Source organism: Dermacentor albipictus, chromosome 1, assembly GCF_038994185.2.
Source record: "Dermacentor albipictus isolate Rhodes 1998 colony chromosome 1, USDA_Dalb.pri_finalv2, whole genome shotgun sequence".
Taxonomy (NCBI): domain Eukaryota; kingdom Metazoa; phylum Arthropoda; class Arachnida; order Ixodida; family Ixodidae; genus Dermacentor; species Dermacentor albipictus.
In genome coordinates, this window is record NC_091821.1 from 130,557,363 (window position 1) to 130,583,448 (window position 26,086).

The window sequence follows — 26,086 nt, forward strand, 5'->3', positions numbered from 1 at the left end:
TGTGCGACTTGCCGCATGCGGCGATTCGGGACACATGGTGCGAATGAGCGAGCGACGCGTAGCTCCGCCCAGAACCGGCGCCCCTGCGTGGGAGCTCGGAATGCTGCGTAACTTCGAGCAGAAAGTGAAAGTAAACGTATTTGCACAGCTCTCCTGTTTGAAACAAACGTTGTCACTATAAGCACGTCGAAAAGCACGCAGCTTTTCGAATGGTAAAACTACTGTGCTGACGGCTTTGCGGCAATAAGTTATCGCTTATAATCACTGAAATCTACAAATAAACTGTATAACATATACATAGCATATAACAGATAAGTTATCGCTCATAGTCACCTAAATATTTCTATATAACCCACACACAGTTGAAATGTCTGACATAACAGTAACATCATTGTTTAGCTAGGCCTTTTACACCTTTGTGCGTACGAGATTTATGCCCCATTATATAGCACACTTCAATAGCCTTACTATTCTAGTCCGATTCTTGTATTTAATTTATAAATCATGGCATGTATGCATAGTTCTGGCGATATTTGACCAAAGATACCCTTGCGTCATTATAACCCATCGATCATCAACTCTCTTGCAAGATGCGTTGATGCTTTAGTTTTCTTTTTTGTCAAATCTTTTGAGACTTTTTGACATTTCCGATTTGTTCCAAGCCCTAAAAGCTATATAAAGATACTGGCAAGCGTCAAAGCGTCTTAAATAATTTGCTGTTATACTCTACGAATCGGCTTGGGTTCCCATAAGGAAGACGCCACGGCACATCGCTGTATTCTTGCGAGCACATCCAGAAGACTCGCAGCAATCTTGTTTTTCGTTTATGAGCAACATCATCATACCTAGCCCTGTGTGTGTCAGATGTGCCTTCTTTTGTCCTTGTCAAGCTTGCGCTATAACAAAATAAACTATTTCTACACGACGTCAGCAATTTTCCACTGTATCATGACGTCACTGTAATGTACATAACGCCGGGTCCGCCATTTCAAGACCAACTTTAGTACAAAATTGAAATATATTTACCCACTTTTACGCTTGCTAAGTGTCATTCTTTTATGTGCCAGGAGCGTGTGGTAGAGTCGGTACAACTAGGAAAATACTACGAGTCGGCATTTCATTTTTAAAGCCTGCAGTGCCCAAGCACAGTTTGCTCGTCAAGGAAAATAAGAACTTCATTTTTATTTCTGCCCATGAAGAGCACAACTATAAAAAAATTTTAGTGATAGCTTAGTACAGTAACTAGTAATTAGTTTGCTGGACTATCCACATTTGTGGGGCACTTTCTCCAGCGTATCAGAAACACTGCTATAGGATGTGCGTTAAGTTTCCAGTACGTCAAGCATCAACTCAGCGGAGCGCATGTGATACGTTCTGCTTTACGTGATTAAGCACGCCTGATCTGGCCTGAGCTCGCCTGCCGAAGTCACTTACGTGATCGACCACGGACAGTGGGGATGTTGGCTGTATTGTGGCGGCGTGGCTGCTGGCACTGCGACGTCGGGTACTGTCGGCACCGGGCGCATGTTGCCGTGATGCGACTGGCGCCCAGCGCTGAAGTCCTCTGTTTCGCTGCAACAAGGCAATATGGCGGAATGCTGCGCGTGCCCAGAATATGGCACCGCTTACGCGTGTATTGCTGGTTGACAAACGTGTCGTATAATTCACTTTTTTAACGCATAAGCATTCTCGGGCTGCATCCCTCGAAAATATGGCCGTCCGTCGGTTTGTCTGTAACGCGTGACACGATGCGCCCCATTTACAGGGTGTTTCACTTGAGCCAAACTTTAAAAATATGCAAATGCCACGTTGCTGCACCCGACCAAGGTAATGTTGTTTGCGGTCCCTTGGAGATACTCGGATCGTTCTTTAGCATTCAGCCTGTTGGGAGAATTAGTCTTAATTAGTTAATCAACTTATCAATTGTTATAATTAGATGAAAAATGTCGATGAGAAAATTGTACAGCAACACGACAAACTTTGAGACAGCTTTCTGTTGCTCAGTACGTGCTACGTAAGTGTTTTTTTGCGAGCGTGAAAGAAGCCCTCGAATATACGCAAAATTGCCGCACGACTGGCCGCTTGAGGCACTTTACGTGTACTCGCGGCTTTCACGTTCGGAAATACTTTTATGTAGCTCGTATTGAGCAACAGAAAGCTGTCTGAGTTTCTCGTGTTGCCGTACAAATTCCTCATCTACAATTTTCATCTAACTATAATTGAAAAGTTCATTAACTAATTAAGACGAATTAGCCATTTAGGCGGAGCGCAAAAATAATCTGAGTATCTCCAAGGGACGGAAAACATTAGCTTCTGGTAACAATAAAATTCAAACAGCGCTAGACGAACAGGACCAGAAAGAGGAGACAAACACGTCTAGCGCTGTTTAATTTTATTGTTACCATGGAACACCAACTCGCCCAATCCGCTGTCCTTCTGCAGTTCACTACCTTCTGTCCAGCTACATAGCATTTGCATATTTTTTGAAGTTCGGCGCAAGTGAAACACCCTGTAGGTATGCATGGGGTCCTATGGGGATATACATGAAAATGCCTTTGACTGTGTAGGACTATTGAAATTTATGGTTATGGCTATATATAGAATTACTATAGAATATAATATAGAATATAATATAGAATATAATATAGAATATAATATAGAATATAATATAGAATATATAGGTATTACTGAAAGCGTATTAAGACGAATTAAGGTTGCTAAGATTAATTACGATGAAATTAAGCGTTGTGACGGTCAATCCAGGATAGTAGCCTGCGAAATGAAAATTAATGTAGATTAATTAATTCGCCCCATAAATTTATGGTAACGTAATTAAGCTTAATCAACATTAATGTTATTTAATACTAATTAAGAATAAGAGAATGATTAACGTCGCATTGATTAAAGGTAATCATGATCAATTAAGGATTATTAAGATAACTTACGCCTTATTAAGAATTATTAGAAGTACATTAAGCCAAATCATGATAAATAAGGCTAATGAAGATCACTTCGCATTACATTACTTAACCCCAATGCAGATTAGTTACGATGATCATTTCGCCCAATATCCCGACTAATTAGGTTCACGAATTCGGTAATTGCAACAAGTCTGCAAAAGTTGCAGGATAGTGCGTCATCCTCTCGACACAGTGAGACGTGGTGTGCGTAGCTCGGCCTCTCATTCGTTCGTTGCATGCGTTAGAGACGTGTCGGGACAGGCTTGGCCACGTGACGGCGACGTTTGTTCAGTTTCTGAATTGGTGCGGGTGAGTGCGAACGTGGGTGGTTAGCGCGCCGCAGAAACTAAGCAAACTACTCCATCAGACCACCAGTCACGTTCGGATTCGTCGGAGTCGTGTATGTGCGCATCATGAGCGAATGAAAAAAAGAAAAAAGCTTGCGCACTATCCGGCAAGTCTCAGTAGGGAGTTTATTCTGCAGTGTTTTTCTTCTGTTTTACCGTTGCAGATGACCCTTGTGCATGGCGCTGCCGTGTGCGTCCATGTATTTCATTTACAGCTCATGAAACGGTCGAAAATGTGAAATGAAATGTCCAGCTGTATTATAGGGCACAACTGAGCACTCATTTTCGCGTCTGGGCTTCTGAATTGGCGTTCCGCTCTCTACGGATATAGTTGAAAAAGGAAGCCTCGTTTTGTTTCACCACAGCGCATGGAATGTCCTCGAGAAGTGCAACTGAAGCTTATTATTATTATTATTATTATTATTATTATTATTATTATTATTATTATTATTATTATTATTATTATTATTATCTTTCTCAGTATGCTCAGTATTTCGGAACCGTGGAAGCCTCGGAGAAAAAAACGTGGGCGCGCATCCGCGTAGCCTGGGAAAGTAGCAGTATTGTGGATAAAATAAAAAGTGAGCGCACATTGTGGTGATTGATGGGGTTTAACATCCCCGAGGGATATATGAGGGACGCTGTTGCCGAGCGCCACCCACCTACTGCATCCATGTCCTCTAAAGGGCACCTGAGAGCTCGGTACGCGACCGTACTTCCATTCCGCCCCTTGCGGAATAGGCCGCCGCGATCGGGAATCGAACCTGCGACCTCGTGCTCGGCAGTACAACGCGATGGACACTGAGCAGTCGTGGCGGGTAAAGCCTCGATTGAACCGGAGTTCCCGGAAATTTCTGCGAGCAGTAGGCGTACGTGATGCGCACTTGTCGACAAACCTGCGGACCTGCAGCGCCCAGCTTTTCTCCACGCGTTTTGCGGCGCGCGCTCGCTGGCCGCTTTCGGCTTCCGCTCCGCGGGCGGTGCGGAGACCCGGGCGTGACCTGCCGCGCTGCCTGCGACGGCCGTCGGTCGCCTCCGGAAGTGCGCCGTGTGGCCGGCGTCGCCGTGGCTCCTGCGCGATGGCTGCATTGCCGCCGATCGGCCTCCTGGATCCACCCCGACCGTTTATTTTTCCTTTCTTCCCGGCGAGGTTCTCCGTTGCGTCATTCATTTCCGCTCACGCGAGCTGCATACTGAGCGGGCTTTGTGGATGGCGCGCAAGCGCCGTGGGAGAGGCGACGGGTTGCGGAAAGGAGTCGCTTTTAAGGCTATTTTGGGTGCATCGCTATTTGCATGGTATGCACGCCTGCGCGCATTCCTTTGGCCCGTTTCTATTTCTGTGTATTTTCCTCCGGAGGAGCGGATAGTGCGGCGCCTGCGCTCACCGGCCATAAAACATCGTCGAAGGAAACACGTTCCTCGCTTTGTCACACCTCCACTGTGAGTGTCCGAACAAATGACTTCTTCCGCATCTTGCAATGTCGACATTTTTCTCATCAAAACAGCAAATGGAATGCTGCGTTTCAAAAAGAAAAGAAAATGATAACGTTTTTTTTGTTATTATTATTTGCACCACGCGTAAAAACTAAAAAAAAATAAAGACACGTCTCCAAAGTTTCATGCATGTACATGACGAAAGATTGTCCGCTCCAAAAATGCTTGTGCTTATTCAGATCCGCGTCCGCAACCCGCGCACTAACTCGCCGCTGCAATGGCGCCGCGTTTTAGCACCAATCTACGAAGTATATAGCCTGTCCACTTGACACCGCAGGTGGAATTCACTTCGCAATGGACGCTGCATATGAGCGAACCATGGGATAGGGTCGTTGACGCGGATACTTCCGACTTAACGCCGATTAGTTGTTCCAGTGTGACTTCGCGTACGGCGACGCAGACGTGCTCTGCGTACTTTCAGTTGGCAAAGGGCCTTCCAGTGGCGCGGAGCGGGTCGGCGCGATCGCTGACCAGGCGGCGGCGCTGCGATAGCGTTCGGGTTAGTGTTCCTGTATATGCTCCCGCAGGGAGCATATACAGGAACACTAGTTCGGGTTAGTTCGGATCGGTCTCGGCGCATCGTCTGCCACTCCCTGAAAGGCGCCCGCCGAGCGACTACCACATTCCGTTAACTTTCTTATCCAAGAAGCGGAAACGCAAATTCGCTCTTATTTTACTTGGCTTAAGCGCCTTTTAATTATATCTGCATATTATAACAGAAAACAGCACGTGAGACAGGGCAAAAAAAAAAGGGGGGGGGGGGAGGCAAACACTGCACAATGCGCATGTATTCATTCCGCTTCCTGTTGTAAGCGATGTTTATTTTTCGCCAGTGTACTGCCCAAGTCAACCGAGGACCCCGTAATGCTCAATCATATTCCAACTATACGTGAACACGTCTTGCGTGGGCAAAAACTGCGGGAAAGCCTACAGAATCAACAACCAGCAAGGAAGCAAGAAAATATGCCTTGTCACTTTTATTTGATGTTGGGAAAGGAAATGTAGCAGGTAAATTATTTGCAGGGACATATTTACAATTGGAAAGCTACTTACAGTGACGGAGTTGTACAGGAAGCCTTCGCGCTATGGCTTTGCTTTCTTTGTGCCAGATGCGACCTTTTCTGAAGAGCTGAGGCTCTTGCAAGTATCTCTTGCGGCAAAATGCATTCGTAGCACTATAGTATGAATAGATGCTCTACATTAGTGGTACCCTCGTGAACGGGAGAACAGACACTTGTCACATCACAGTCCCCACGGGCGTCAAGAAGGGTGCGAAAAAGCGGCAGTTTCAATGTGTACAGTGCCCCCGGACTCCTTGAAATCTTAGATAATAACCTGGATGGTCGAAGCCTTCGCATCCCACGACTTAAATGTATACCGTCCTGCATAACAGCAAGCCAGGGCGCAGTTTAACGAGCTGACTTGGGCGCGTTCACGTCCATCCATGCTGCCACGCGCTTCAATTCTGTCGCACAAATCCCCGTCACTCTGCCAGGAAGCAACTTGGACAGGAACCACTGACCTTACTTTGAGCGGTTTTCTTGCTGACTTGGGCGCCTTCGATTTCGACAGGTGCCCGAATTTTTCCGACAGGTATGTTCGGAAAAATTCGGGGCACCGCGTGCTCCCTAAGTGTCCACCTGGCTCGCGGTATCGTTATGGTTTGATCGCTCATGACGTGCTGATAGAAGCTTGTGATCTCTGCAGGCTCAAAATTAATGTCACAAACGTATGTTTTTCACGTAAAAGCCTTAAAGTGTTCCCCGCGGAATCGCGCTTTCCCATGCTTTCGATATGTCAGGTTCCTTTGAAGGCTTAAACAATTGAGTCACTTTAATATACGCCAAAGAGGGTGAAGGCGAAAGCCCGTGCTGTCAAGATCTCGATGCATTCATTAAATTTCTTTACATTCTCATTCGAATGCGTTGTTGCTTCTTATGAATTGTTTTATCCCAACAAAGGTCGTTGCTTCGAGATCGATGTGCCGCAGTTCACGCTACCTTAATTGCGGCCTAATTAACACCAAAGGTCGTGGGTTCGACTTCCACACAGACTCGAGGGTTCGACTCCTACCGAAGGTCGTGAGTTGGAGTGTTTAAAGAACTGTATCTTAATTAACTTCGCCTTTTTCTCTTTTTGGCATGGTGAGTGGCATCGGATCTAGCTGTGGAAAACGACGACGAACGCGCGAGCAGCGGCACGAGCGCGTGTCTGCTCGAGGCGAGCCCACCGTGACCTTATGCACCGCACGCCGCCTTTTCCAGACCATCGGGGTTATGAGCCACTTAAGGCTGTCGCCTTAATAGATGTCGAGGAACGGAGCTTGCCGCCGTCGAAGCACACCCCGAACGACAGCCCGGCGCGCTGGACGTCGGAATGTCGAGAATCCGCGCTGACACTTCGCGGCATCCACTCAAATATACGTACGCACGATCACCGCACGGAGTTGCACGTTTGCGGAACGCGTTCAAGCTCGAAATACAGGTGGGATTAACGCGCAAGCACCAACAACGTATCAAAAACGCATGCCAGAGGCAAGCCCCGCTCTTCGAACTACATCTGAACTAAATCTCAGAGCAACGCCAGCGCCACCTCTCGCAACGGTGACAAAACGTGGCCGCCTCTCGAAGCCAGTTTGCCGCCTGAAAAAGATCTAAAAACGTTGCTGCGTATAGCGTCCCGCATTGTTCACAGCAGTGACCGTGTCGGCTGTGCACGTCCACCGGGACGCCGCCTGGCGACAGCCGGAAGGGCACTGTGCGAGGAGGGCGCCACGAAAACACTGGGGGCGTCGTCGGTGGGCGGGCACGCCGCGTGACTCGGCTACTTCTGGGCATGAGGTCGGTATTTCGATTCCAGCAGCCGCGGCGGGACACGTTTTCATGGGAACGGAATTCCATAGAACGCCATTGTGCCTTGGTTTCGGCTCGCGTTGCAGAACCCCACCACCGCCCGGGCCACGCAGTGTTCAGCTCGGTATCATGAACCTAGCCGTTCCTGTCTTATTTTCTTTGCCCCGGAGCGCTCTAGACGAAAGTGTGGACGACCGTATATCCTCTCCGCCGATATGAAAGAAAACGTGTCATGCGTGTTCAAACAGCGATTCTCGCGAACGTGCAAGTCAGAACTTCACTCTATTTCCAACGTTCTCCTGTTGAAGAAGCCCGCTCATGGAACTTTCTCTTTACAAGCACACACGCTAGTTACGGGCTTTAAGCACAAATGTGGTCGCCCAAAGTTGTGCGCGTCTCAATGTAAGATTGCGCGTGGCCAAAAAAAAAAAAAACCCTGAAAGAAAAATCCTGCCGCGATCTTATGGGGGTGGTGTCTCTCTCTCTCTCTCTCTCTGTGTGTGTGTGTGTGTGTGTGTGTGTGTGTGTGTGTGTTTAGGTAGGGGGGTGCTTCAAACTTTACATCGCGAATATTTCGGTAACATAAAGCGTTAGCCCAGCGGGAGCCGAGATCAGACTACGGGGCCTCCTTATATGAACCAGACATCGTAGTACCAGAGTCCTTGTACTAGTACCCACAGCATCGCCGCGTGAGAGGAAACAGAGACGTTGTGTTCGTTTTTCTGGCCCTTTTTGCGGCAACGTTATTTTCTTTAGCACGATGATCAGGTTACACAAAAAAGTATTCTTTTATTGCTCTATTTTAGTTAATTTCGCGATAGCAGGTTGATTACTACACGAGAAAGTGAAACTCAGATTAAATTTTTTTTTTCAAATTTCGCGCGATACCTCAGCGCGGTACGTCAGCGTGACGTCACGGATTTCAAATTAGTTTCTCGTGTTTATGGCATTGTGGTGGAGTAAATGTTGTCGAGAGTTGGGTAAGCTTTCAGTGTACGGTGTAGTTCTTTACCGACAAATAATTAACTAGGCCTGAGCAGTCGCCATCAAAATCCATGCCCGCGAAATACAAAAAAAAAAAACACACACACACTTGACATAACCGCTTGCGCGCCGTGATTGCAGCGTTCCCAAACTGTCTGCGTACAAATGAACATAGTAACTAGCAGGGCGTGCTGTCGCTTAAAAGGTGACAGGGCAGCGACGTAGGCATTGGCTGTGCGATTTTCGCCAGCAATGTGCTTCCCTCGCGGCGGTTCATGACGGCGATAAGCAAACGCGGCGGCAGCACACCCGGCTAAAGGCTATGTTCGTTTGTGCGCGGAGCGCTTGGGAGCAGTGCAATCAGGACGCGCAAGCCGACATGTCACGCGGTATTTGCATTTCGCAGGCATCCGCAGTACGCTGAAAAACACTAATACTTAATAGATAGAAAGTTAAACTGTCTAATCGGACGTTTTGCAAAGCGCTCTACAACTTCCTCATTGGAATGTTTGCCTAACTTCGTTGCTTCATAAGTTGGTTAATTAATATTGACTATCTAATTAAGCAAAATACAAAATATAGCGTGACACACTACACACAAAAGTGAGCAACATACATTTGGTCGCGTCGTCTTAGAGTGCATCGGCATACTTTTTTCGATTGCCCGATAATTCGCAAGAATTAAGCGGGAGACACACGGTCCGATTCGGTGTCCGATCCGGCGTCCGACGCGCCGGAACGGCAGCCGGAATCGAGGTGTTTTGCCGCGCCGAAGCGCCGGATCGGACGTCCGGCGTGCGACAAACCGGGCAGATTTTCATCGTCCGACGCGTCCGACAACCGCACCATCGTCTGGCCGCAGCCAATGACAGCGCGGCTGGCATGTGACGTTCCCTCCACGGAGGCGGCGCTGGCTGGCCGGTTTCTCGCAGTGTTTTTTTTTTTCTTGCCTGCTGCAGGTTGTTTCCGACACGAAATAGTTACCAGTTCAGTAAAATTATCTCGACGTGTGCCTGTTATTCAAAGCAACGCCTAGTACACTAGGACTAAGCTACTGGCGAGATCAGGAGCCACGACGCGAGAGCATTTCGCGGGCAGACAGCACACACCGACCGTCTGAGCGAGGCTGCTCGCTTCGCTTGCACGTTTGCCCTTCGCAACGACTGCGTCGAGTAGACCAATTGTATTTGATTACGGGCGACCTAAGTGTACAGTGTTAATTGTTTTGGCAAACATAAGCGCTTTTCGACGAGCTCGGGTTGGATCGTAAGCGCCGTCGGCCGCGGCGTCTGCCTAGCTAGGCCTACCGGCCCTATCGCTGGCTGTTAGCGGAGTCGTCAGTGGACGACGCGCCGTCGTGAAGTGTTCTGTCACTCGCAGGGGCATAACGTTATTGGCAGTGTTCGCGTAAAGCGACGCAGTGTTGTGCAGAGTTGTTTATATTGCGTTTCTCGACGTGGCTCTGAAGTCAAGCTGGAGGGCTGGATCTGGGCGGAGCTTACGCGCCGCTCAATCTTTCGTATGCACGCACCGTGTGTCCCGAATCATCGTATGCCGCATGCCGGAGCATGCGGCGCCGCACGTCGGATCGGACGCCGAATCGTACCGTGTGTCTCCTGCTTTATGCGGCCCCTTTCCGTGCAAGAAAAATGGATCGGCGCAACTGTACTGAATTGCACAAAAAGTCGAATTTCAGTGCAACGAAATTTCGATGTGAAAAAGCAAATTGCCGATTTTACCTACTTCGTTATATCGAGGTTTAACTGTATATCCACCGAAGAGCGGAAATCGAATTCGGCCCCACGAATATGCTGGAACATTCGGTTCCCTCTTAGCGCACTGAGGGTAATTCACGCACTTTTCGGGGGCCAGGTATATATCTAACCGTTTTCCCTCATACCTGGGTCACTGGGTCGAATGGGTAGCACAACGGGCTGCTGTGCTCAGGGAATAGGGTTCGAAGCCAACCTTCGGATCAGCTTGGATCACAGAGTACGTGGCGATGCGTACATACGTGCCGCTCTTCAACAGATACCTTTCACGCCGACATGGGTCACTGTAGACGCGGGACTGGGTAGCTACGCTGTTCGAAGAAACTCTTTCACGCCGACTTGGAGCACTGGGTATGTGCCACTCGGTCTGTGCTGTCTTCAATTAGCCTCTTCGATGCCTGCTTGGGTCATTGGGTATGTGCCAGTATGTGTGCGCCGCTCATCAATGAACGCCTTTCACGCCAACTTGGGTAACTAGGTATATTCGCTACTGGGAGTGTGCTGCTCTTCGACGAGGAAAAAGATCCCTTAGTTTTATCCGATGTTGAGTGTAATCGGGCCTACGTCACAGGAGTTCAATAACAGCAACCCTACGCTTTAGCAGGCTGTGCCGCAAATACACTGGGTATGTGCTGCTTTTCAATGAACGTCTTTTCACGCCATGTAGGGGTTGGAGGACGGGACTTCGGGATGAAAACCCAAACTTGGGAGGATTTATTCTACATTATGTACAGAGAGGTGAGCGACAAGTAACATTTGTACATTCATTACGGGCCGGCAGCAACTCGGGCGCTGCGGCCCGCGGCAAGAAGTTCGAGAGAGGTGAATCAGGGAATCAGGGGATGTCCCAGCATGCTCAGGTCTCTCTGGAAGGCTTCTTATAAACCCTTCGAGCACTGTAAGTCACGTCATGTTTGACCAATGGGAGAGTCCGCTCCGATGACGCCACTTTCAGCCAATGGTAGGCGCCCGTGTCGCGGTGTCACACCTGGCGGCTCTCGGTGGTCTTGCCTCGCAGACTGGCAATGCACTTCTAACGAGGAGAAGGGGAGGGCTGCTCATGCTCCATTGTCGGATGCCCACCTGCTAATCCCGGCGGCGCACGAACTTGTTGGCACGTGAACTTGTTGCCTTAAACTTGTCTGCTCGGCCGCTTTTCCGGAATGCGCTTTCCTGCTTCTGCATTCCTCAATTAGCTGTGCTGCGATTCGAAGTGGTTTGGGGAACTCGAAGTAATCGCAGGAAACAGCTCCATAGCTAACAGCCAACACTTTAGCGACCTGTGCCATGAATGCACTTGGCATGTGCGGCTCTTCAAAGCTCTAGCGAGCTGCGCCATGAATGCACTTGTTATGTACTGCTCTCGTCAACATGTGTCACTATAAGTATGGACCACTGTGTGTGCTGCAAGCCAGGAAACAATTGTCAGGCACCGGCGCACCACCTTTCTCGTTTTGGAGGCCACGCGTGAACTTCTCTGCAATGCCACTAGATGGCGCAGCGTTTCGAAGGGGATGCCAATAAATCATCGAAGCACAAGAGAGGAGCCCGGTTGCCGCATGAGGTGTTACTGAGCATTTGCCTGCACCGGCGCGCCATGCATTTCGGAGGCCATCTTCGGCGTCTACTGCTTCCGGCGCGGCCGTGCTGGCGCCGTATCTTGAAAGCGATCTGCGACGTGGCCTATGTGCGCGCCCACGCGGGCCTCGTCTTCAAAAACGATCTGCGATGTTTACAGAGTGCGCGTAGTGCCGGCAGCTTCGTATGCGCTGTGCTTTCGATGTTTCGTTCACGTTGAAGCGAGAGATGCGCGGAGATCAATTCGATCGTTGCAGCTACCGTGATTCCTCACTACAGTGTTTTCGCAGCGAGTTTCCGCGGTCATCGAGCGAGAGTGTTCATGTTTACCTGTGGGCGCGTGACGTTAATCGTGACGCTTGTTAATCGAGTTAGCGAATGTTTAAGTTTATACACTAAAAATTTCCACGCTTAATATCACGCTAAACCAAAAAAGTTTAAGCGTGACGCGCATATATATGAGTGCGGATGAGGTTTCAAGCACCACGTGACCGAAAATAAGCGCTACATTCCTTCATGTAAGCGTGAGGACAAGACTGTGTGCCATGGTGTTCAGTCTTGTGCGAGCGTGACCGACCCGCGTACGCGTGAGAAACGCCATTCACACGCTTAACATCCCGCGGAGCGCTCGCGCGGGATCTTTCCATCACGCATATAAAAATCCTAATAGGGGATCCGTTATATATGACATAATCTGCGTGACGTGTGGGCGAGTGAGAACGACGCTCTGCTCCTTCTCACTGCCCTGCGGGGAATACGAAACTTTTCTTGGGAAGGCTGAAGGAGACCGCGGTGCTTTGAATACTGCGCTCGACCATTTTTGGTGTGAATTTTCCGGCAGACAGCAACGGTCGACGTTCGATCATTGCAGCACAGAGCTTCCGGTCTAATCGACAGAGTTGGTGTGTGTCATCACGTTCACTTCTACAGACATTCATGGCGTACAACGCGGGTGGTGCATGCATACATTGTGCACTGTGCCGAGTTTATGAGAGAGAATCTACCGCTGTGTGACGGCTCCATAGCATTCCATATGGATAATATATATGTTGCTGTCCCTCACCTGTAATTCACGGACGATTAAGATAAATAGGTAAGAACTGCCTATTTGTCCTATGATTTCCGGCATGTGCTTGTATAATGTGTGGTGCAAAATTTGCCTTAATGGTGCATTTATTGGAAAGCGAGAACCTTTTGCGCGAGTAGTAGCCTTGATCGAAATAGAGCGTAGTCATCTTCGTGCTTTCTTTTCTTAAACAAATTTTAACGCAAATCTGTTGAAATCCTCTGTATTGTTCAGTTTATTGTGCTGAAGTACCAAATTGCCATGATTTGTTTTCATTTCATATTCGCTAGCTCACCATTCTCTCCGTGCCCGCTGCCGTTTCGCCTCGGGCAAGGGTCACGAGCTGGAAATTGCCACTGTGCATTTTGCGCCGTGCTTCTTCTCATGATGTAGAACTCTATTAGTGGCGCATCAATGTAGTATGCCGTGTGTGCCACTCATAGTATACCGCTGCCTTTAAAGTGAAAATTCATAATTTCATCAGCCATTTGTCGACTGACAGTAACCTGCATCTTAGAGGCGCTGCATGCTAGGCGTGCATACCACACGTGCTGCATAATTTGCAACCTCCATTGCACTGTGAGTGAAGATATCTATCTAGTATAGCTCCGCATATTTTACAGTTTGGGCGTTGAAGAGAGGAAGGGTGACGGTGTTTAATGAACATGAATATACTCTCCCCGTTGCAGTCTTGATTTCCAGCTGCAAACCCATCTATGCCCGCATCTGCTGCTGTGAGCAGGAAAACATTGATATCAGTGATAACACATCCATAGAAAAGGCACTATTGATGTGCCTAAGCCTTTATTGTATGTAATATATAACATATCTGGCAGCATATGTTACAATTTTTGTGCAATAACCTATAAAGCCAAGAACAAGCAAAGAAATACCATGGGCGCTAACAAAATTAAAGGATTTGTTCACTGCTTTGCGCGTTTAAATCAGTCTCATATAAATACTTACGCCTTCTCAGCGATGTGAAAATGCTTGAACTCTAACTTTTGTTTTTAAACATGAACGTTTCATTGTATCCTGTTTTCTGGGAATTGATGCTTTTAATAAAATATTTACTCCAGGAACAAATATGTCTTATTTTGTTTCGCTGCTTAGAAAGCAATAAAATGAGGAATTTAATGGAGGAAATGTCCTGACATCCTTATCCTGTACAAGGCTTGTTATCTTCGAACGCGCGGCGCCGCAGAGCTCGGTTGGAAGGGCATTCGACCTTTTGCGCTAGGTGATACCGAGGGACTTCGTTACGTTATATATTCATTGACGTCGTTGAAATGTGCCAGGCCTTCGCAAAGCCCCTTCTTAGTGGATTAGTTTCAGTGTCACCGGCGGGAGGGTCTTGCGCAATCTCTCTGCAGCATACTCGGCTTCTACTTCGATGGCATGCTGTCACTGTCAAGAGGTTGGTGAGCAAAGCTCGCTTCAGAGAAGCGACCCAAGCGCCCGAGCCGACAGGCAGGTACTTCGTTGTTTCCAATGCATGCAGACAAGGGGTGAGGGGGCATGCTCCTCACCCCATCCCCCCTTGCGCACCCTCTCTCAGCGTGGATAACGGTCACGCCAATAACCGTGCGAACAGGGGTCCTTATCACGCCTGCTAAGTGTGAAGAGGGGTTGCTGATCACTCCTAGCAGGCGTGATCGGTAAGTGTTGGCCTTTTCTTGCATCGCTTTCCACGCTGAAAGCTCGAAATGGCCGTAAGTCGAATGGCGGGGCATTTTAATGTACAGCTTTAACGGCAAACCACGAAAACAAATTTCGCGCCTTTGAGAACAAAATGACGTCACTTCTGTTATTAACGGATATGGCGTCACACACAAAATTGCCGCGCGACTGGCCACTCGAAGCACTTTGCGTGTATTCGCGGGCTTCTTTCAGGCTCGAAAAAACACTTTTATGTAGCACGTATTGAGCAACAAAAAGCTGCATCGGGAGTTTTTCATGTCGCTGTACAATTGTCTCATATACACTTTTCATCTAATTTATAATATTTGACAAGTTAATTAATTAAGACTAATTATCTAATTAGGCGGAACAAAAAGAACAACCTGAGGATGTCCAAGCGACGGCAAAGGACATTACCTTTGTTCTGTACAGCTACGTGACATTTGCACATCTTTAAATATTGGTGCATGATAGTTGGGACACCCTGTATAATGTCTGCTCATCGGTATCTTCAAGACTCACAGCTCTGATAGGAGTAGCGCATGATATTGAAGCCTTTGATTTCCGAGATACTTCAACTACATCGTTCTGGTATTTGCCACCCGATGCTCCGGCTTATACATGCATGCGCTTTTTACCGACGAAGTATTGGGAGTGAGTGCTTTTCTGTTCTGCGTAGTCAAGCATTAAGTTGCGGCATAAAACCTGTACATATAATGTCGACTTGTAGGTACGCCTCTAAAGCAGACAGATATCTTTATTGGAGTATAGCGCATGATATTCAGCGTTTTAATTTTCTTTATTTAAAGTTTTTTCCATGTTCGGGCGAGCCACTCTTGGGTAACTGGGTGTGCGCCTGTACTTGGCCAATCATCCGTATTGGGTATAGGTGCCACTGCGGTCCAAGGTACTCGGAATACTTAAGCATATTTAGTTATATGTGGCAAACACGTCACCATTCTCCCCTCGACAAACATATCACAAGTAGCCTTAGTCCTCGTCACATCGCTCTGACTGTGCATCCGCCTGATGTGGTGTTTGCGTTTCGGCCTAGCTTGTGAATGACTTAGTGCATAAACCTCAACATCGCACTAAGTTCCTGTGAGGCAGAGCACCGTAACATTTCTTCGCCTGAGTGCAGCTAATCAGTTGTCATGCCATTTTCGGCATCTATCGATGTCACCGCCGCCTTGCTGCTGTCGTCACACGCACGTAATTGCTCGTCTTACACGAACGTGTTCGTCCGTCTGTTGTTTCTAAGGGTGGTTTTAAGGCGCCGTCTGCTCACGCTTCGCAGAAGCACAAACGATGCTTGATGGCCAGCGACCTTCAAAATGCTTCGCATAACATCAATTCCCACGGTGCATGAGATCTCGAACATCTTCCCCGCCATCCCCTCATAAAGTCTCACCAGACACCCTGTATTTTGCCTGAAATCGTCGCACGCTTTACCAGTATAAGGAAGTTTTGTACGGTCATTCTATCGCGCAGCGGGTTTGAGTACTTGAGAACAGCGTCGTCTTCGGTCTCTTTCTTTCTTTTTCTTTTATTCTTTCTGTCTCGCGGTTTTCTCTGGCGCCGTGAAATTTGAATTTCCGGTTCACACATTTCCCCTACTTGATTCTATCAGTCTGCGTATAGGAGTGTCGGTTACTCTGCGACGCATAATTTCTTCGCGCATTGCGGCCGGCTCGAGCTCCTTTTAATGAAGCTCCAATCGCGAATGAAATCCGTGCCTTCGAGGCGGCTGCGCGTGAATTGCGCGCCTTAGGATGCAGCGGGCCCGCTAGCAACGACATACTGTCTTATAGATAGCCTGTGATTATCGCCTCTGAATACGTTGGGATGCCTCAAAGACTTTCGTCGTGCCACAGCTGCCGTCCCTATTGAAATTGGCTCGCGAAGACCGACATGGTATTATAGCGATCGCTCTAAGCGGCATTTTATTAAGGCGACTTTTTTTTTTAGTAAATGAAGTTTCGCGGGTTTATTAAAGCTCATATACAGCCGCCATCAAAATCAATTCGAACAATGAAAATACACTTATATTGGCTTAAATTTTACAAACATACAGGCTGTTAGGTGCAAACGTGAAATTCTTTGGAGGAAGACGCATTGAGCTTGTACATTCAAGGTACCCCAACCAGAAACCGCCAGCGTCATTCGCAGGAGAAACAAAAATGTGCTTGAGACGTGTTTGGATTAAAATTATTAGGGAGATTTTACGTGTAGTCGGCCTTGCACTATACATAGAGTAGGCGTATGTCAGGGCGTTCTTGCTCTTTTATTAAAAGCTGGTTACGCATTTTCGACTAACAACATTAGATTGCATAAATTATAGCGCTAGTCCGTATATCACTTATAACTATATTTTTCAATGTGATATAGGTAACCGCCATCGGTGTGCCTGTCGCAATTCTATGCGACACTCTATGCACCCCTCAATATTAGTGATTTGCAAGAAGAAACACCTTTATCGTGAGTGGATTTACAAGCACGTCGTTGGCAATGTGTGGGTTTCATGGGTGCGATTACAAAATAGGGCCCCTGAAACAGAATAAAACGCAATTTATCTAAAGGCCGTTAACAACCATAGTGGTATGCCTCAGATACGCATCTGACTTGTTCACCTTTCCTGTGAGTAAACCATCGTTATCTTGATAAACGGCTTGATGCGGCTTGGGGGCCGATGGGGCCGAGCGCGGCGAGGCATATTCTTTCCCCTTCGGCAGAAGGAGCGGCTGGTTCAACTATCGGCGACGTTTCAAGCTGTTGTCCTTTTTTTGTCATGCTACAGTGCATTTGAGTGTGGGAAATTCAGTTTCTGGACTTTATATTGTGGCTTGCACCTTCCACCCACAATGTTTCTTTTGGTTTGTACCGGTATTTTGCTTCGATGTTTGGTGCTTTGGTGTTCGTATCGCAAGCTACAGTGGTGGCGCGGGCCATGCCTGTGGACGTTTTTCGCCGCCTGTATGCGGCTAGTGGTTACGATGTCCTGACTGCTGTTCGGCAAACCCGTCAATGCCAGCCGGGGCCAGAAGCTGATTCGGTGCGATTGTAGGAAACAAGTGCATCTTGCCGAGCTGCAGTTAGGGCTACCGAGCTTGCGCGATTGAAGTGCCGATTTTTAAAGCCTATGCTGAGAATGCTCGTCTGGAACTGTGAAACCGGGCTATCCCCAGAGCAGAACAAGGCTTTGAAATCGAGTGACCGTGTCTGCTTTCATTACATGCGTTTTCTGTCCACTCACGTGAATGCATGCAATCTCTTTCAGCAGCGCCGCCGAAAGCGGGATTGCTGAAGCGGGATAATTAACCGTGCACTGAACGACGTCTCATAGGTCGGAGAGGTGGGAGAAAAGCTGGAGTGAATTGCACCGCGATTATGAGCTTCGATGGACGAGAAAGCAGCGTTACCGCCGGTGTTCCAATGTGCATGCTGAATATAACAGGAGGAAAATTGAAGCGACGCGGTGTCTACCGCAGGTGTAACACTTCAGTCGTTTTGCATACTTAAATACACGCTAATACATGCCACGGCAGCGAACGATCCCGCAACGGGCCGCCGCGACATCGTGGGGCCCCTTGTCGTGGCGTGGCGCCACCTGTCAGGGAAGTGCGAGGAGCGCCGAACACTATCCGCTCGCGACGTTGGGCGTAGTGTCGACACCTAAAGTTTATTTCTTACACCGTGGTCTGATGTGAAGGCAGGCGCTGGCAGAAATAGTGCCGAGGTTATGGGTTCGGCTCCCACCGACGGCAAGTTGTTTCCTTTCACTTTTAGTTCGTTCAGTCTTTCGAAAAATTTGAGGGAATGGTTACCCGTCATCTACAATAATTTCACCATAGTTTCATTAACTCGTTTAAAAAACAAACGATAACAAATTAACTTATTTTACCGTATACACTTCACGTGTATAATATAACCTTAAAAAGCCGACAAACAAGGACACCAAGCTGAGTACAGGGGAAATTCCTTGTACTCACTAATTAAACAAAGAAATACTAAATATAATGGAAATAAAAGTGAAAGAAAAGACACCTTGCCGCAGGTGGGGAACGATCCCACGTCTTCGCATTACGCGTGCGGTGCTCTACCAATGGAGCTACTGCGGCGCTGTTCTCCCATCCACTTTCTGGAGAATTTGTGTTACTACTAGAACTAACCCTGGCAGTGTTAGCCAGCGCCACCACTCACAAACCTTGGCGGCGGATGTGGGACATCCTTTCTGCCGCGGGCGTCACGAATACGTGATCTTTGGGTGAAGGCGACTGGTGAATAAACCCACACGTGAAACCTGAACACACTTGTTGATAGATAATGGCACTCTGTTATTCACGTGCCGCACCTGGTGGTGTGCCTCTTGCTGCTGCGCGGCTGGTAAGAAAGATGTAAACGAAACTGCTGTCCCCAGGCTTGACCTCTCAAGCGATAACAAAAAAAAAAGTCGCAGTTTTGTCGGAAAGGCAAAGCATCGACTGCGATAGCAAATTAGTAGACATCTGTACGAAGCAAGGATAGTAGTTTTGACGGCCGTATAAACTTGTAAACATTCGTTTACTAACTAAACAAGCATGGTGTCACGCGCGCACAAGCAAACATGAACACCTCATTCGATGACCGCGTGAACTCACTGTCAGAACTCTGGAGTGAGGAAGCGCCGCGGCAGCAGGGAGCGCATTGACCTTCGCGCTGCCTCACTTCAACGCGAACTAAGCGGCGAAAACGCAGCGCACACGAAGCTATGAGCCCTCGGCGCACCTAGACATAGCCGAGACTCTGTACTCATCGAATCTCGCTTTCAAAATGTGGCCCGCGTGGCTGCTCGATACGCAGCAACCGCTGGAGTTGTTGCGTATGGCGTTCTCCACCCTTCTACATGAAGGGTGGAGAACGTTACATTTCATCAGTCTAGCATGACTGAAAAAGAAAGCACACCGAACAACCGGAAACGGCTGCTTAAAAACACTCTGTCCTGCCTAGATCCCTAGGTGAGGGAAAACTGCCGTTCAACCTTCGTCCGATGGGAGCGTCCAAAGTCATCGAAGTCGACCCGCCTTTGAGGGGGAGGGTTCACACACTTCCTTCCGCACTTGTTTCACTGAACACACCGAGATGAGAGGGTTCTGTAGGAGTTGAAGGACGGACTTCGGGATGAAAACAAACTTGGAGGATTTATTTTACATTATATACAGAGAGCGTCAATTAACAGTCGTACAGTCATTACGGGCCTGCAGCAACTCGGACGCTGCGGCCCGCGGCAAGCAGTTCGAGAGAGGTGAATCCGGGAATGCTCTGGTCTCTCTGGAATGCTTCTTTTAAACCCTTCGAGGACTGGAAGTCGCGTCATGTTCGGCCAATGGGAGAGTCCGTTCAGATGACGCCATTTTCGGCCAATGGTAGGCGCCCGTGCGGCGGTGTCACACCCGGCGGCTCCCTGCGGTCTTGCCTTGCTGACTTGCAATGCGCTCTTCAAAGGCGGACAAGGGGGGGCCTTCAACTTGTTTGCTCGAGCGCTCCTCTGGAATGTGCTTTCCGCGTTTCTGCGCTTCTCAATTAGTTGTGCTGCGATTCGATGTGGTCTGGCGAACTCGAAGTAGGCGCAGGAAACAGTCCCATATCTAACAGTTCCCGTAGACGGGTTGATACGCTTGACAAAGCAGGCGCCTCTTGATTTCAGAGCTGACCCCGCAGTTAGGCGTCGCGTTTGTGCATTGACTGTGGCGATTTCTGCGGCCCGTGAGAAAGCACCGCTAAACACCCTTTTCTAGGAGTTCCCTTGCTTCAAGTAGACCGGGAAGGCGACAGCGAATCAAATAACTAGTTTCGTCGAACGTGGCTAGACTTGCTGGCACCGCTGGCTGTCCGCAAGAGGCGCATTGTTGGTTCTCCCAAACGACTCGTCGCAGCGGGCTGGGAAAGGTTCGAAGGTCGCTTCTCGAAGATTGCTAACACCGCAGGTCGATCGAAACAACTGCAGCGGGCTGTGGAAGATTTGCACTTCAGTACGCCTTCAGGCCGATCGTAACAACGCTCGAAGAAAACCCCATCTGCGTCAAAATTTGAAATCAGAGCTTTTTTTACTCATTTATTTCTGTAAAAGCTTCGTTAAATCGGGTTTAACGCAAGCTGTAAGTTTCGTTAATTCGGGCTGATGACAATATTCAACTTTATGTGTACTTGCCGGTGTTAGATACGGGACCTTTTCCTGGGCCTCCTTCGAGTTCACCAGACCACATAGAATCGCGCCACAGCTAATTAAGGAGCGCAGAAGGACCTATACCACATTCCCGAGGCGCGGTACGTACAAGCAAGTTGGTGGGGGGGCAGCCTGACTCCGAACCACGTTGCCATTGATTGATTTTAGCAAAGCGACACCGCGTGCTGCGGGAGTAGCTGTAGTAGAGGGCTCTGAACAGATTTTGGCCTGATATTATTTAACGTATACATGGACTGTAAGCACACAAAAGTTTGTGTTCTGGTCTCCTATGGGAATGTTATACCCGTGTCACACGGGCACTCACAAACTCTTCTAGGTTAAGGGAGCGCGAGACTTTCTAAGGAAGTTCGAGCCCATGGAAGTTGTGGTCGTATCACACGGCCAAATAAGGAGTTTTTAAGTGTAGCCGCCAGAGGCGCATTCAGGGGTGTTTGGTTTTTGTAAAAGTACAAGAATGTAACTTCTAATTACCCTCGTAGCTGTTATAGTTAACGCTCCTTCCATAAAAAGATATGCAACATATCTGATGCGAAAGACATGCATACACCTCATTAAGAATCAAAGTGTGCTCACTAAACGTAGCAGTGCTGACAGAGACGCTAGCCACCCTGTCCTTATCTGTGTTTTCCTTTGCTGCGTGGCGAGTTGGCCCTGTGTTCTGCTCCCCGGACCCCGAACTGCTGCAAACTATACTAAAACGCAACATTGCGTGCGTGGTGACCCCCTGAACCTTACTTTTATTTGTCTGCCCTGCCGGTGTCAAGTCACGAGTGACCACACCGACCACTGCGCGACTAGCACGACAAAGGCCGCGTTTACGCGAACCCAACGCGAGCGGGTCGAATCGGGAATCGGGCTGACCGAGCCCGACGTGACCGCGTTTACAGGAACTCGCTTCTGACGAGTCTGGACAACGACGGCGCACAGCTTTGAGCCAAGACACCAACGCGTTCGAACTGGGCTTCCGGTTCCATCTGCCGTCTGCAACAGTTCTCTTTCGTGGGTCTTACCGCTATGAAGAGGTTGCACTGCACAGTGCCTTGTCCTGATACTATTCCCGCTGCTGGTACGTAAATCGCAACGTCTCAATGTTCTCGCACAAGTTTCGGTGCAGGCGGGCCGGACCTATCCGCGTTTACATGCGCACTGCAGACGGGCTGGGTCAACCTACCCCGTGCAGTCGGGCTGGCTGAGCCTGTGGCGACTTTTGTTCAGTTCGACCGGCTTGCGTTTACACGAGCTCGACAGACATAGTTCAGCCCGACAAGCTGACTCGATCCGATTCTGTCGGGTTCGTGTAAACGCCATGAAATACGAGAAAAACAAAACTCTCGACCAAGGCCAAGCGGCCTTGGCCGAGGGTTTTGTGCAGAAGCAAGCGAACTGTTGCTGAATTGTGCTTTAACGCTCATTTACTTCAATATGACATAAACACGCGCAACATTAATTTTCATGCGAAAAATAATTAAATCATCAGTTTTACAAGTATGGGCACGAGAGTACTCCCTTCAGCCGCCTAGAGAGATCGCCGACCTTTGACGAAATGCCCCGTTGAACCCCCTTAGCGGAAGGGCGACCGTGTGACACCGAGTGCATGTCCCTCGATATAAATAAGGCGGAATTAAAAGGGAGTTTGCGGGTGCCCGTGTGACAGGAGTTTTACTGCCGCGGCAGGAAATCTGAGCCGCGTCTTCGTTCTCAGTGACTGAACATCACCAAACCAACGCGGCGAGTCTCTTGCTCTAAGTATCACTGCTTCAGCGGCCAGCTGCACTGCAATAGCAGTAACGCGCAAGTAGCACCGGTCCCGGGTGCATTGTTTTGCGAACGATAGCGCCTCTCACGTCCAACCCTTTTTTCCTCCCCGCATCAACAAGGTCTGCGCGCGCGTATTTTCGTGCTATGCTCCCAGAGGGTGCGGGGAAAAAGGAAGGGGGAGGGGGGGGGGCGGGGAGGCACTGGTTATGTCTCGCTAATGCCCATCGGATTGCTGGTTTCTCGCAAGTCGTGCTAGAAGTGCCAGAGGTATAGCAAGGTTGTTTGCCACACTTGCCCCTAATATAGCCGATCCGGAATGATAAATTCCTCGTCCATAAAGATTTAACGAACGGGAACGAGATACCATGGAAGTTTCATAAGGGCGGCGAGCGGATTGGCGTCCATTTTATATGTCGCTCTCGTTTCGCGCATTACGACCGCCGCCAGGCGAGGACGGCTCTCGTTCGAGTCGCTGGAATCGGTATTATTATATAACACTGCTGCCGCCACCATGTTGCGTTGTTTCCACATTGCCCCTCCCTCTGCGAAGGGGCTGAAGGCAGTGACCTGCTGCCAGGCGGTGATTTCGGTCTGAAATGTTTTTGCCTGAATGCGTCGTGAAATGAAAACGCGTATAAAGCTGCGCTCAAATTTCGCATTACGGATTATCGTAGTAGTCACACTTGTATACCCTTTGGTTACGTTACGTCCTGCCGGTCTGAATGAAGTACCACGCTCGATATATATCTCGCTTGGAGGCTGTGCGTATATATAGTGCAACACGCCGGTTTGTCAAACGATATGTGATGACTTCGCGCCGAGCATTTTCTGACGATGGTTGCGAAGCGAATTGTTCAATGAAGGCCGCTTCTCGAGGAAATGGAGAGAGAGAGAGAAACGGAGGAAGGGAGGGGTATTTCCGTCTCACCGCTGAACTGGGAAGGAATGCTCCTGTCATTCGGTCGTACAGTTTGCCTATTATGGTCGTGTTTGGGCCTGACGTTTGCAGTTGGTTGCTAAAGAACAGTATTACTGATGAAGCGATCGGTACACAAGGTATACTGTGCCCCCCCCCCCCCTCCCTTCTTTTTTTTTTTGTAGAGTCGTCAAGGTTACAATGAAATCTTGTTTTATGAACTTAAGTGACCACGATTAACGCGAAAAAAAATTCAGAAGTATGTTCAGTAAAGAAACATTTAAAGCAAAAAAACCAGTGAAAACCAAGACGCAGCACCTGAAAGAGGCCCACTGTGTGCCTCCTTCAGGTCCTGCGTCTTGGTTTTCGCTGTTTTTTTTTTGCTTTGAACATTAATCAACTGGCCCAGTGATTGACGCTTCTAAGTTACAGAAACGTACAGGGTATTTACACCCATGGAAATGTCCCGCGTATTCTGACATCCACTGCAGTCGTAGACGTTGAAAAATTGAGCCGCGAGCGACTGACCGGAAACGGTCACTCGTCGACCGAAGCGAGCATTTGCCACCAAGTCGGTTGCGTGGCCTCCGCCACTCGCGGGTGTCAATGCGCCCCGAGGATCGATGGGGGCGGAATGCAGAAAAAAGCTTGTGGACCGAGCTGCACGTCATGGGCGGAAATGTACTATAGCTCGGGAACTCCTTTCTAAATATATGGGCGCGGGGAAATTGCTTTGCTCGATATGTACTGAGCCAGTTCAGAAGATGATAGCGTATAAAGAAAAAATAAATAAAAATCGCCAAATGTTGAAATCTGAGCTACGTCTATAGGGACATATGTAGCGTAAAAGATCAATATACTACGCCGCTTTTGAGTGCGCGGCTAATTTTTGTATACAGTATAGGCAGTGACATATTAACTTTAAGCTTTAGTGAAATTATTAGATACCAACATCTAAACGATCGAATAGGAGACTCAGACTTTCTTTTTTTTCTTTTTTTTTGTGCGGGGTTACGGAAGTCGCCGGCTTTCTGCAAATTGCCGGTTTTCTGCAATTCAAATTTTCAATGCCCTAAATCAAAACTCGAATTCCTTTTCTCTTATGCGCAGCGTATTTTTTTCTTTTTCAGAACTGCTTAGCGCGATTGTGTAATGGAAGCATTACTGCGTCGTTCATGTGATGTCCGACTCTTCAATTACCGTATTTGCACGTAAATAACGCGACCGCAAATATAACGCTAGGGGGGACTTCCGGCCCCTGCGAAAAACATATCACGCTTGCGCGTTTCACGAAGCCGAACATAACGCGAGGAGCGTTCTGAAGCCGGAAATTTGAAGAAAAAAAAAAGAAATGAAGAAAGAAAACGCTCTCGTTATATTCGTGCAAGTACGGTAACCCGGATGATGTAACAGAACTGCGCTGGCCAACCACCAAACTGGGCCGCTATCTTGTACGCGTTCGAAAAGCCGACGTTCGGTTTCGCCTCACGCGATTGTCCAGGTTGCGCCAAAGTGCGAGTCTTGTTTCGCGGGTGAACGAAACTGCGTTCGTGCCCGTCTCGTTTTAAGAATTTCACCTCCCGCAGCCTCCCGCTTGTTTTCTTCTTCGTTCGACATTTCCTTACTAGTTGTCGCGGTACTGTAATAACGAACGGACCAGGCCGGTGCTCGAGGCATAGCTCCCCCTGTTTCTCTCACTCGAATACGGACGGCACTCACCGTCTCAGCTTTGACTTGCTCCGACGTTACCGTGATCCAGCGGTAGTTGAAAGTTCTCGCACTGCTTCTCGGTGGCGACGTACACATCTGCTGGCAAACGCTGTTGTTGCCTCCTTGATGAACACAAGCGCACGAGACGGGTTTGGCCACGTTGCCCAAGTCTAAACTTCGTCTTCCTTTATATGCGGCACGAACGCCTTCTCGCGTATTGACAAGCTCCTTAGATTTGATGGTGATGATCATTTATGCGCCTTGCACAATGGCACAGCCCACTGTAGGAGAAAGACCGCAAACCGGGTGGCGGGATAAATGAACCAAATTATATGGAAACAAACATATTAATTAAAGTGCTCACGAATTAAAGAAAGTAATGTGTAATAAAGTAGAAGAGGGGGGAAGGGGGCATCTGAAATAGACAAAATGCAAAGTCGAATGAGAAAACGACGTAATTCAATAAAAAAGTGCGCAACAGTGCCTCAGACGTACAAGGACCAACGCAATCGGGTAACTGCTTCCACTTGAGAATAGTACGCTGAAATTGGCGTAGACGACAGTGGCGGCCTTGTAGCAATGCCGCACTGGTGCAGTTTTGGTTGTGCACTACAGACGCGGCCACATGACGCCGCATGGCGACGCTAACGTTCCTGAACGTGTGTTTTGAAACGCGTGTGATTTAGCATACGTATTTTACGTATGTATATGCTAGCAGGTTATAGTTTATTTAGCTTGATGACGTA

At 48.5% G+C, this 26,086-nt stretch overlaps 2 protein-coding genes across 4 annotated transcripts in view; one reads left to right on the plus strand and one right to left on the minus strand.

Moving 5' to 3' along the window:
- The window catches only part of Cpsf5 (cleavage and polyadenylation specificity factor subunit 5), an 87,952-nt gene extending 62,444 nt beyond the window's left edge, over positions 1-25,508 (minus strand). Inside the window, exons 1-2 of the mRNA XM_065425340.1 lie at positions 25,350-25,508; positions 1,435-1,572 (exon numbers count right to left, since the gene is read on the minus strand). Coding sequence (XP_065281412.1) covers positions 1,435-1,526 — 92 coding nt within the window. The 5' untranslated portion in view covers positions 1,527-1,572; positions 25,350-25,508. The remainder of the gene's footprint in view (positions 1-1,434; positions 1,573-25,349) is intronic.
- MYPT-75D (Myosin phosphatase targeting subunit 75D) overlaps positions 1-26,086 on the plus strand; it is a 410,236-nt gene that overhangs the window by 32,365 nt on the left and 351,785 nt on the right. The window lies entirely within an intron of this gene.